The sequence below is a fragment of the Blennius ocellaris genome (genome assembly GCF_963422515.1).
Source record: "Blennius ocellaris genome assembly, chromosome: 16".
Taxonomy (NCBI): Eukaryota; Metazoa; Chordata; class Actinopteri; order Blenniiformes; family Blenniidae; genus Blennius; species Blennius ocellaris.
This window is the reverse complement of record NC_137665.1, coordinates 6,950,458-6,962,017: the sequence shown is the minus strand read 5'-3', so window position 1 is coordinate 6,962,017 and position 11,560 is coordinate 6,950,458. Positions and strand designations below refer to the sequence as shown.

At 44.3% G+C, this 11,560-nt stretch overlaps 2 protein-coding genes across 2 annotated transcripts; one reads left to right on the top strand and one right to left on the bottom strand.

Moving 5' to 3' along the window:
- Positions 1 to 206: 206 nt before the first annotated feature.
- Positions 207 to 6,532, bottom strand: cdr2a (cerebellar degeneration-related protein 2a). Its single transcript, XM_080511184.1, has 7 exons — positions 6,352 to 6,532; positions 5,131 to 5,243; positions 3,838 to 3,986; positions 3,539 to 3,712; positions 2,189 to 2,503; positions 1,801 to 2,083; positions 207 to 1,711 (listed from the first exon to the last, which is right to left on the bottom strand). The coding sequence occupies exons 1-7, from the start codon at positions 6,428 to 6,430 to the stop codon at positions 1,436 to 1,438; spliced, it is 1,389 nt and encodes a 462-aa protein (XP_080367310.1). The 5' UTR covers positions 6,431 to 6,532; the 3' UTR covers positions 207 to 1,435.
- A 438-nt stretch (positions 6,533 to 6,970) lies between these two features.
- mfsd13al (major facilitator superfamily domain containing 13a-like) lies at positions 6,971 to 11,560 on the top strand. The gene is made up of 7 exons (XM_080511658.1): positions 6,971 to 7,309; positions 7,541 to 7,855; positions 7,949 to 8,368; positions 8,685 to 8,839; positions 8,991 to 9,074; positions 9,246 to 9,389; positions 10,017 to 11,560. The coding sequence occupies exons 1-7, from the start codon at positions 7,109 to 7,111 to the stop codon at positions 10,156 to 10,158; spliced, it is 1,461 nt and encodes a 486-aa protein (XP_080367784.1). The 5' UTR covers positions 6,971 to 7,108; the 3' UTR covers positions 10,159 to 11,560.

The window sequence follows — 11,560 nt, the reverse complement described above, 5'->3', positions numbered from 1 at the left end:
TACATAAATCGTAATTATGAAAAGAGACAAGGCTTGTTGATTGTTTGCTGAGCCAGGATACACGGGGGTGGGGGTAGGGGGGGTCTTGTAGAATCAGGACATGTTTGTGTTCTATAGGAAGGAAACGGTCCAACTGCTAATGCATTTTACTCTCTCGCACCGAGAACAAGGAAGAGACACAAACATTTCCTGAATCATAGATTTTTATTAGTTAGTTGCGAGACAAACATGTTAAAGCTTCGTGAGGATTGTCTTGTTTGTCATACAGCAGTCAAAAACCGTGAACCTTTTGGATTAGGTTCAGATATCCCGATGCTAAATCCAAATAAACACAATTTGTGATTCACTTTTTCTTTCATTCGGCAACCGATGTCAAATTTCGAGGACACTATAACAACAGGACGTGAAGAGAAGTTGTCAGCTTTAAAAAAATATTTTCTTTTGTGCTTTGCATTTTCATCCATCAATCATTTTTTTCACCTGCACCAAATATATTCACAGCATACAAAAAGCACCACAGTGTACATTTATATTTTTACTCCAGTCAACTGACCAATCTGTTCAGAACATTTAGCAAAAAAAAAAAAAAAAAAACCCCCAATAAATAAGCATTTAATTATCACTAAAGCTCCGTTAATAAATAAAAAAATATGCAATACCATTATGAGTCAGTCATAAAAGTGCAGACTTTATGTGTCCTTCCGTGCAGACATGAGTCAAGGACTTGAAGATAGATAGCTCTTCATATGAAGTTTTCTACCGTCCACTTAGATTTTTACGTCGACACGTCAATGACCCTCAATTTATAAGCCACCTGTTACAAACTTACAGAAACCAGCTCACGCTCACCATTAAGCTACTAATCATAAAGTCTTTTTTTTTTTTTTTAAGTGCTACAGTTCTCCATCCTATTACAACATTCCAACAAATCCGTTTATACAAGTTGTACACAAGAGCCGATTTGCCCAGTATTGTATGTACAAGCTCTGCTCCATGTTCCTTCGTCTTCAAAACAACCTCCCGCCCCCCTCAACAAAAAAAAACAAAAAAAAAATCAAGAGGTTTACCACGATATAAACTTTGAGAGTTCTGTTGGACGACTTAATACTTGTGGTTTCTCGGACAAGAAACAAATACAAATGTTCTTTCTATATACTGAGGCCTTGATAGCGTTTTAAAAACCAAAGTTTAAATATCTCAGAATACAACCTTCTTAATCATTTAGCTTTTTGGAATAGATTCTCATTAAATATCATATAGCTGCTTTACATATTCTTACTTTTTTTTAATAAAGAGGATGGAGTTTAAGAAACAGTGCAGACTAACAAAAAGCTACGGCAGGATTGTGCTGCACTGCTTTGGACAGCCGCTCCTTTGTCAAAACGATTCACAGCTACAGATGAGTGCAAGTCCCGAGGACAGATGAAGGACGACGTCACTCGGCGGCGCCCTGAGATTCGCTGGACGCGTCTCGGTGAGAGCCGACGTCCTCTTTGGTCTTTTGGATGCAGGTGAAGATCTCCCTGAAGAGAGCCTTGTACTCCGGCTGCTGGCCGTCTCCCAGCAGCGCCGCTGGGTCAGACGGGGACGACGCCAAGCTGGAGCGGCGGCCGCGGGTCTTTGTGCTCGCTAAAGCGGGCGTCTGGACAGCTTTATGGCTGAGACCATCTGATGCTTGCTGGCATCGCCGCAGCAACTCATCATATTTCACCTGGAGAAAAAAAAAATAAAAATTTCCACATACAGTATTCAAAAATATTTGCAATGGGTCGTTCGAGTCGTGCAGTGTGAATACGCCACCTGTAATGCGCTGTACTGTGCGTCCACCTCATTGAGCAGGGAGATGCCTCGCCGTTTCACCGCCTCCGCTCGCCTGATGCACAACTGCTCGTGGCCACGGCGGAGTTCATCGGAGTCGGCCGCCCTCACAATGCTGTCACTGTTGCACCGCTGTCGGCCGTATCCGTTCTGTTCCACGCTCGTTCCTACCTCCTCCTCCCGATCGTTCTGCTCGGCGCCGGCTGGCTCCTCGGAGGCGAAGAACACCGCGTCGGGCCACAGCAGCTGCTCGGGTCTCCTGAAACTGGCGGCGGGAGGAAGGCACGGGGACGCGATTACCCGAGGGAAATATTTCGTGTTGCGTGTCGGCGCTTGCGAAGTGAATCTCTCCATAACCCCCGCAACACACCTTCTGGCAGAGTCGGCTCGCCACAGAACTTGGAGCTGCTCTACTTCCGCCTCCAGCTCCTCTTGCCGGGCCCGGCAGCCCGTCAGCAGGGCCAGCCGCTGCTCCAGGCTTCTGTTGTCACTCAGGGTCAGCTCGATCTCCCGCTCGGCAGCCTCCCGGCGCCCACGCTCCGCAGAGATCTGACTCTGGAGCGTCTGGATGGAGCGCTGGAGAGACCGATTCTCCTCCTCCGGGTCTTGGTGTCCGTTTCGGCCGCAGAAGGAGTCCTGAGGCGACCAGAGGCCATCCATCAGGTGCCCGCCGTGGGCCGGAGACCTGAGGCAGGAAGAAGTGCGCTATCTCAACGTCAAGGAGAGAACTCTCTCCAGAGCACCGAGGTGATCATAAATGTGCTAAATAAAACTGACAGAGTCCAAAACCTGAGTTTAGAAAATCTTTAAAAATGACCACTACTGCACGGCTTCAATATAGTTGACTGTCAAGTTGACGGCTGTTTTCTTGGCAGAGGTGATTCACTAAATATGCTGAACGAGAGGAACATTCTGGACAATATTAAGCACTTGAAAAAAAAATAAAGTCGTTTACTTTCTTTGCCTTCAAACTAAATTAAAAATACAACACACACACACACACACACACACACAATATGTTTACGCTATACCTGTTGTCAAATAATTGTGAAATTACAGGAAATTACCATTTTAATAATGCCGTTTTCAGTAAGCAAGATGGAAAAAAAATTGGAATATTTGTCAGCATGTACAATGACACTGGATATGAGCAATCCAAAATTATACACCTGGGTGTCGTAATTACAGGTTTTCTGCAAGTAGATTGCACAGATTTGTGTCGTTTCTTTTTTAAGTAGTCCTCTGGGTCTCACAATTAGCATAATGCCTCCACGAAAATCCACCAAACTTAGATTAATGAATGCAGTTCACTTGCAGGAAGCAGGACTGGACATGCAGTGAGTGACACTCCATTCCCTGAACTCCCCTCACAGTGCAGCGAATCAGCGGCATGAACTCGAGCGAGCTGAAGCAACAGTTGCGCAAAAGTATTAGTGGCCTGCTGACAATAGGTGAGGATTAACTTCCATATCCTGCGGATTATGTCTCAAGTAAGCACTCTAGTCTGGTCTGGCTCTGGGTGACCTGCCACTGTCCAGTCAGCACATGGGAGCTGAGACCACTTTCACCGACACTCCTTCTTTGTTGCCGTCGTACCAAATGACATTATTCTTGATGTAAACACCTGGTTAAAAGGATTTTTCGCTTCGCTGCTCTCACTTCTGAAGGCGCACAACTCTTTGTGTTCGGAGTTCTAGCTTAACGCACTGGAACACGTTACCTGCTCTGGTGCAAGTCGTACAGCTCTTTGAGACACGACACACTCTGTGCTCCCAGGTTGCGCCGCTCTGCCAGCTCCCTCTTGTTCCGCTCTGCCTGCGCAGCCTTGAGCTCGTCCACTTGGTTCTGCAGGTCGTCCATGTAGGTCTGAAGGCCTTCGATTATCTCCGTCAGGCTAAAAGGAAAGAAGAGTCGACATAAAAACAGTGCAGCACATTCAGTATTTAACGCGGCCTTTTAAACGTGCACTCGTTCATTGAGTGAGCAATAAGTAAATCGGTGTCTAAATGTCACACTCACCTCTGGATTTTCTGTTGGGCCACACGGTTATCCTGCACTAGCCTCTGGTTGCCTTGCTCAAGATCCCGGGCAGCCATGTCCAGCTGCTCATACACTTTGGCATGCTGGTCGTTCATCTGACGCAGCAGGTCCACCTGCTTGGTCAGGTACTGATACACAGTGAAAAAGTTTACACTCGAAATATACACACACATAACTAAATAAAGTGAAACATATGCTTCGTTAGATATGGACCTGCTGAGGTCGAGAACTCTGAACTACTGATGTGATTACTTGAACTGGATTCAAAGCAGTTTCGCTTTAAATCCTGGCATAATTTTAAGAATATTAAAAGTTACTTTGAGTCGCTGTAATTTTAGACATAGAAAACAGAGTCACGACTGTGCATGACCCACATTTTTTCCACTCAGATTTTATCACCCAACATGATACATTCCATCACAAACAGACTTTTGCCAAGGACTCTTGAGTCTGAAAGAGTAACACAAGTTTGTTACTTGTTTATTTGCAAGGTGTCGTTGGATAGCTCCACCCAAAAAAATGCCCCACTTTTATAGAACTCACTATTTAAAAAAAATGTGTTTCAGTATTTGATGCTGTTAATGATGTGCCACTTTGCGTGGCGGCGGATTTCCATATGAACGTCGATGAAAGCTCAAGCCACTGCTGTAAACAAATTAAGGCTCTTATCTGCATTGATCTGCTGAAGGCAGCGTCCCCCGGCTCAATTAGGTCAGCGCTGTCTTGACATTGGAATAAAACGTGGCTCAATAATGTCTATTGAAACCATTTTGTTTGAAAACTAACAATAAAGCTCAAATTCAACTTCCAACTACAACATAGAGGCTGGTATTGCTTTTGGGAACATATATACTGTGTCTTTGGGTACTTGGCAACGCCTTTAGGCAAAAAGAAGCAAATGAATGAAGTTGAACACCCCCCCCCCCTCCCAAAAGGTGTTAATTAGTTGGTGAAAGTTTTCTCATAATGAGCCTTACAAACATCCTGCCAAATGGAAGCTCCGTGCCAAAGGGCTTTTAAAGCCAGCCTCAGTAGGATTATCTTTTACTCCATCCTATTTACAGCTGAGAAAAATTTTCACTCATACTTCTTTTCCAGTGGAAGAGCTTACAGGATTGCTCAGCATGGGTTGGGTTTTTGTTTTTTTTCCCCTTCAATGACTCATTGCCTGTAATCATAGGCTCTTAAAATCCAAGTGTAGACAGCTGAGGAAGTACATTTAACAGGGGGTGGCGGCTGCTGGAGCCACAAAAACGTCTGAACATGTATCACCTCTATCTCCTGGAGCTGCTCCTGGTTGGTGGAGTACATCTGCTGCAGGGCCTGCTCCAGGTCGTGGTTCCTGGAGAGGAGCGTTTTCCCCAGCTCCGCTGCCAAGTGGAGGTCTGAACGAGACAAAACACGACATGTCAAAGCGAGATCAAGCGAGGTGGCTATGCTCAAACAGAGGGCGTGGATAGAACAAGATATGTGAAACGTATGTAAACACGGCTCTGCACCAGTGCAGCTTACACCAACACACAAATCATTGTGTCACTGTATTAGTATTTGGCACTGGGGAATCACAGAGGAATCTCAAGCATGTCTTACCCCCCCCATTTCCCCCCACTAAATTCTGTTAAGCCGTGGATCTTGTACAGTAAGCAGTGCTGCTGACCCAATTGCCGAAAGCGATGAGAGAATGTACTGTGAAATTCAGTGGATACAAATGTGACTAAACTATCGTATCGTCCAGAATCCATCTGAAAGACTTTTCTACATAAACTTCCTTCTACTGAGGAATGTTACAGGAAGTCCTTCCTGCATGCTGCAATCACTGGATTAGAATTGCCTCCTTCATAGATTAAGTTGGATGCTCAGCCATTTTTTAAAAAAACAATTTCATAAAAATAAGACAGCAAAGGCTACGTTCTTTTGTGTGCCAATTACTTTTTGACAGATTTTGTTTTTCTTTACAGTATTAAGTAAAAATGTGTGTGCTTTTTCAGCTCCATTACAGTAAATATTCATTTTAGCATTGTATTTTGGTAAACAAAAATGAAAATATATATAAACATGAAACTTAAACAATGGATGTTTTCTATTGCAATTAGACATCAGGTCAAAAAAGACATACGCACGCACAAAAAAGCCAAACAGTGAAAATTAAATGATCTCCTTTGTTAAAACAATAAACACTGGACCGGTGAAAGCCTGAAGGAAATCCTGACAACAAAGGCATTTCAGGATGTTTCAGCATTTACCCCATGACCAGAGTCAGTCTGTGTCACAAGCAATAACTTTATCCTCTTCAAGTCACAAATTCACATATTGGTCTCTTTAAAAGGGCGTGAGTCAAGTGAACGACACAGAGAGGAAAATCAGGATGACTAAAATCCACATTAAACAGACAGTATCACGCCTCTGTGATATGGGATTTGGTGTTAATAGATCCTCAAACACACTGACAGTCTTCAGGGTGCGACCAGGCAGCAACAGCTGAGCGGCTCCTACCGTGTTGAAGGTCCTGCGGGTCGTACCACGGCTCCCCACTCTTCTCAAACTCTTCCTCCAACATCATGTCAGCCAACATGTTGAAGTCTCGAGAAAACCCTCCACCCGGTGGGAGCCCGACCCGGAGCGGTGTGTGAGCCCAGCGGCAGAGGAAGGTGAACTACATCCTCCTCGCTGCCGAACGGGCTTCAAATCTGTTGCCTACAGCAACGTGGCAAATCCGCAGTGCTCCCCGACCACCGGTAGGGGGCGTGAATACGACTTCAAAATCGAGTTCAAAAGTGTCACTCGGGCTTTTAAGATAAAAACTCTAGCCTTCACTAAAATGCTATTTCATCAGTCCACGAACCAAAATTGAAAATAACAAAAAAACATTCTAATTAAAGCCTTTATTAAAAACAATATTTGCTGCCGTAACTTCCTGTTAGTATTGATTGGCATTTTGCTTTGGCAAATCACAAAGCAGGAAGTGGCCAGAAAAAACTTTCCCAGCCAATCGTATTCTTTGTTTGTCATCTCGAAGCCCCGCCCACATCGTTGGCACGGGGAATCAGGAACTCGATTATCAATGGAAGATTTTCTGCTTTTGTCTCGGGAAGTAACGCCTTCAAATTAGTTTTTTGTTTTTCTTTTCAAAACGAGACAGCTCGGACAAAGGTTGTCCCGCGGCAGTCGCGAGCGCGCATTTCCTCACGTGAAACAGCAACGCGGTCAAAGGAAAGCCGATACCTGCAGGTGGTCACACCGACAGTTTGACATGACAGTGGAGGAGAGGGAGTCTGCCTCAAGGATGAAGCTCGTCAGATACCTGGTGAACTTTGGGATCAACCCCGCAGCGCTGGCTTACGCCATGACCACTCTGGGCTCGGCTATGATCAACAATGTCTTCAGCTTCTACTATGTCAAGTTGTTCCTGAACAAGTACAAAATATCCGAGGGGGCATTCCACCAGTCGCAGGTGAGCGTCCTGACAATGTTTTCGTGATCTCGCTGAGAAAACCTGGTGATTGTAAGTGTCTGTACTTTTGCCGAGTTTCATCATCAATTCAGTTCCCTACTATATCTTCATGTCGCCTTAATGTTGCTTTATGGCTGCTTTATTTCTGTTCTGACTTGCAAGAATAACCTGTCATCAAACTGGTAAGTATCCAGTAATCTAATGTTAACATTGTAAATGTCCTCTCTACAGGTGGTGTACATGGTGTGGAATGCAGTCAACGACCCTCTCTTTGGTTACCTGCAAGATAACTCCAGGGCGCCCTGCTGCTCTCAGCGACGTCTCTCCATCCTGTACGGCGCCCCCCTCTACTCGCTGGCGTTTCTCGTCGCCTGGTTCCCGTGGCGGTCCTATGGTCCTGGCGACTGGCTGAGTGGCTTACACCTGACGGTGGCGCTGTGCGCGTTTGATGGCTTGCTGACGTTTGTGCTGCTGGCACAGTGCGCGCTGTTTGCAGAGATCTCCAGCTACCATCACAGCAGACTAAGACTAGTGAAATACAGCCAGGTGAGGCCTCCGTCTTTCTTAAGCGTGCACTCGAGTCAACCCTTCCACCTCATTTATTCACTGTGTTTATTTATTTTTTTTAACATTTCCCAGGTGGCTTCTCTTGTCGGCTCCTCCAGTGTCCTCTTCTGTGGTGTGCTCTCCAAAAACATGGAAGACTTTGCGGCGTTTCAGGCTTTTACCGTGTTGATCGCCATTCTCAGCTGCGGCTGCATGCTCTACACAGGAGTCCACAGTGAGAGCCGCTTTGATAACAAAGGATCTGACCCTGGGTCTGTTGACCGGGCGTCCCAGCAGTCAGTGGTTTCCTTGTCCTTGTTAAAGACGTTAACGTGGCAAATCTTGACCAACAGGGACTTTCAGGTGTTCGTTATCATGAACTTCTTCCAGGTTTTCATGTTGGCTTTCTTAAATAATTTTACCATGATATTTGCCGAGCACCTGATTCCACCGGATGTACTTCCATCTCTGGCCAAGAGCATCATGTATGGAGCAGGATTCCTCTGTCCGCAGGTGCTGAATGCTTCTGACTTGAAATACATGTTCGAGATTGTTAGTGTTTTAGTTTGTGAAGTTGAAAACACAAACCTTTGGTTTATCGTCCAGGATTTTTTTTTTTGTGATGGGGCTGTGATGCTGCGAGAAGCTCTTTTCACACCACACTATTGTTTGGCTATTTTATATCCACAATTTTTTAAACACACAATAGGTGACAAATTGAGCTGTTAATCCACCCACACACTGATTCCATCAAATGTCAAAGCTCCCAAAAAGGATTTGAGGCTCATGTGTGATTTGTCACTCGTCAATGTATTGTCTGCATCTCCAGCTGTTGGTGTTGAGCGGCCAGAGGCTGCTGCACAGTGTTGGCTACTACAAGATCATCCTCTTTACCTTCTACATTGAGGCAGGAATGGCGGCTGTCATGCTCGCACTCGGCCCTCAGTATTACTACGTCCTGGCTTTTTTCCTCACCGTTAACATGTAAGGAGTTCTTCATAAATGTTTGATTGTGTTGGATTTTCATTTCTTTCACTGCACAGCTTTTTGTTTTGTGTCATCCTCATTTTTTTTGTTTTTAATATATCTCCACTTATTACATTGCACCTAAACTGTGTCTCCTCTCTTTCGTCAGGATTGTAATTCAAGCTGCCTTCAGTCTTTTTGGCTTGCCTTTGGCTGACATCATTGACACAGACCTACAAAAATACAAACGGAGGTAAGTGAGAACAAGACTGAAGCTCGCGGCCCAGCGGGGTTGAATTGTTGCATACCTTTGTATCAAGCTTGAGACACAGTATCACAGGTAACTTTTCTTGTTAGGCAGGTTTGTTGCGCATGTCTGATTGATATCTGATGGGTACTACAAAGGCTTTAATTCCTCCGACAGCTCCCCTCTCTCCTCCATGGTGTTTGGAACAAATGCTCTGTTCACCAAGCCGGCTCAGTCCCTGGCCCCCATGATCGTCCTGACTATCCTCAACCAGTTTGGATATGAACAGCTGAAGGATGCTGGAAGAGACTCAAATCCAAGGTACCTGTCATTTCGAGCCACCCAGTCACTTATTATTGTCGACATTCATCCGATTGAATTAGTTTGTGAGTGTGTGTGAGGTTGCCTTGTCTCTTGCGTTTGCCTCGTGATGGACGGGTGACCCGTCCAGAGTGTAACCTGCCCTCGCCCGCTCAGCTGGGTGAATAATAACTGTTATTGTGGAGGAAAAAAAGAGACTGATGGTTCCCGATGTGAACCAGAGAAGCTTGGTTTCACTCGGGAATTTAGGTTTTGGAGACTTGTCAGTTTGAACTAAGTCCTTATCCAACCCTCTGCGTGGCTGTTGACTTGTATCTCACATAAAGACGTATTTGTGAGAACACTGGGTGCACATGAGCGTTTGGTTTTTGGGGATGCTCTCGCCAGATGATCAGTGTTTCTCACATCATCAGACAGTTAGTCATAATGTCACTGCTGATTTCTGTACGTTTCAATTTCTACGTTGAACCATCTCTGGTCTGATTCTGCACCTCACCCGTTGTCGCCTGCTGTGTTTTTCCTGGTGGGATTAACCTCTCACAAAGCGAACACGTGCTGACTAATGAAAAGATTGTGTTATTACAAACGAAATACCAGCAAACTGTCTGTGCCTGTTCTTGTTTTCAGTGCCTTGGCGAGCCTCCACAGCGTCATGTTCCACCTGGTGTGTCTGGTGCCGATGTGCATCGCCGCTTTACAAGCTCTGGCTTGGAGGCCTTTCTCCATCCGCAACAGTCACACAGTTGAAACAAAATACATCGACGGGTAGCATCCCTTCAAAAGGAAGCCTTGTACACTCAATTAGAATTTGGTGAATTATTTGAGAACCGTGCTGGGAGTACTGGAAAGTCAGTCACATTAAATCATCCTGATACGACGGATGACTACTCGGATTAAAGTTTGGTAAAAACGGGAGGAGTAATGAACCCGGCAAAATGAAATGGCTTCACTGCCTCCGTGATTCACATCAGCTGCACGGACAGTTGAGACTGCAAATGTTTTTCTTCTCAAAAGGAGATTCAGAATGTTGATCGCTCTTACTTTTATCTGGACATCAGCAGATTTTAAATACCATATCTGGAGAAGCCACTCCTTAGCCTTTAGGCCAAATTGTGATCCTCCTCAAACGGTTAGCACCTTGATGGACCAAACAAAGGCGAGGCTAAGATACTTGATATCTCAGCATCATTCCTGGGAATGAAAGTCCCACGTACACCGGACCTCTGCTGGTGATTAGTGGGAGTATCTTCTGCATGTAACAATATGTGTTTATGGAGTTTAAATGTTTCTAATTGGAGAGTGGAAGAAATTGGAAAAGTAATGAACGATTCTGAAACTCAAAATAGGAGTAATGCATCCTGTTAACTGATCTCATCTCACTTCACTTCATACACTCGCACTTCTTTCAGGCCAGATTTGTCCTTATTTTTTTTCCACTAAGTAACACTAGTGTTGCTACTCAAACTCCTTAACCAGCTCCTCTCAGATTCTCATTTACTGATGTGGAATTCACAGATCCCTTTCATGCAGATAGCAAATGCACTACTTCCAGAAATGCAGAGCTGTGCCTTGTGAATGTCATTTCTTTTAAACAAAATGTGTTAAAAAAGTGAAAAAGAGGAAATGGGTGTTGCTTTCCAGACACGAGTGAAAAAAAACATTTTTGGGAGTTTTTCTTAAAGGCCCTAAATGTTGACTATTCCTCTTTCTTATGAATCAAGTAAATAACAGGCTTTCTGCTATTTTGCTTAATGAGCAGAAGAAAAGTCTGTGACCACATTTCCAGGCGTGGTGCAATATCATTTGTAAATTAAAATTAATGGGTAAAATGTTGTGAATCAAACACAATCTTGATTTGAGGGTTTACAGAGGACAGAGTAATGATACAAGGGGGTCACAAAGTGTTTGAATTAATGATTTTTGAATAGGTAGGACAAAGGTATATATCATTGCTTGTAAATTGTAATGGGTTGTTTGTGTGCCCAATGGCCAGAATATGAAACTATTCAAGGCTGCCTTGAGTTTATTTTTGATGCTTTATAGAAGAACAAAAATGACTTGTTATTTAACAAACACAAGCTGTATTTAATAAATCGCTATTTCTACTTTTTGGTTTTGTTAAGACAGTGTTTGTTATGCTGTTCACTGTGAATTTTTGAACATTTATGATT

What these genes read in the sequence shown, in the direction of transcription:
- cdr2a (XM_080511184.1), bottom strand. Translation starts at nt 6,430, where the DNA reads ATGTTGGCTGACATGATGTTGGAGGAAGAGTTTGAGAAGAGTGGGGAG. An exon ending in AGCAGCTCCAGGAGATAGAG is followed by an intron (nt 3,987 to 5,130) that starts GTGATACATGTT and finishes ACTGTGTATCAG; the next exon opens with TACCTGACCAAGCAGGTGGA. An exon ending in CGAGCCGACTCTGCCAGAAG is followed by an intron (nt 2,084 to 2,188) that starts GTGTGTTGCGGG and finishes TCCCGCCGCCAG; the next exon opens with TTTCAGGAGACCCGAGCAGC.
- mfsd13al (XM_080511658.1), top strand. Translation starts at nt 7,109, where the DNA reads ATGACAGTGGAGGAGAGGGAGTCTGCCTCAAGGATGAAGCTCGTCAGA. An exon ending in GACTAGTGAAATACAGCCAG is followed by an intron (nt 7,856 to 7,948) that starts GTGAGGCCTCCG and finishes AACATTTCCCAG; the next exon opens with GTGGCTTCTCTTGTCGGCTC. An exon ending in GGAAGAGACTCAAATCCAAG is followed by an intron (nt 9,390 to 10,016) that starts GTACCTGTCATT and finishes TCTTGTTTTCAG; the next exon opens with TGCCTTGGCGAGCCTCCACA.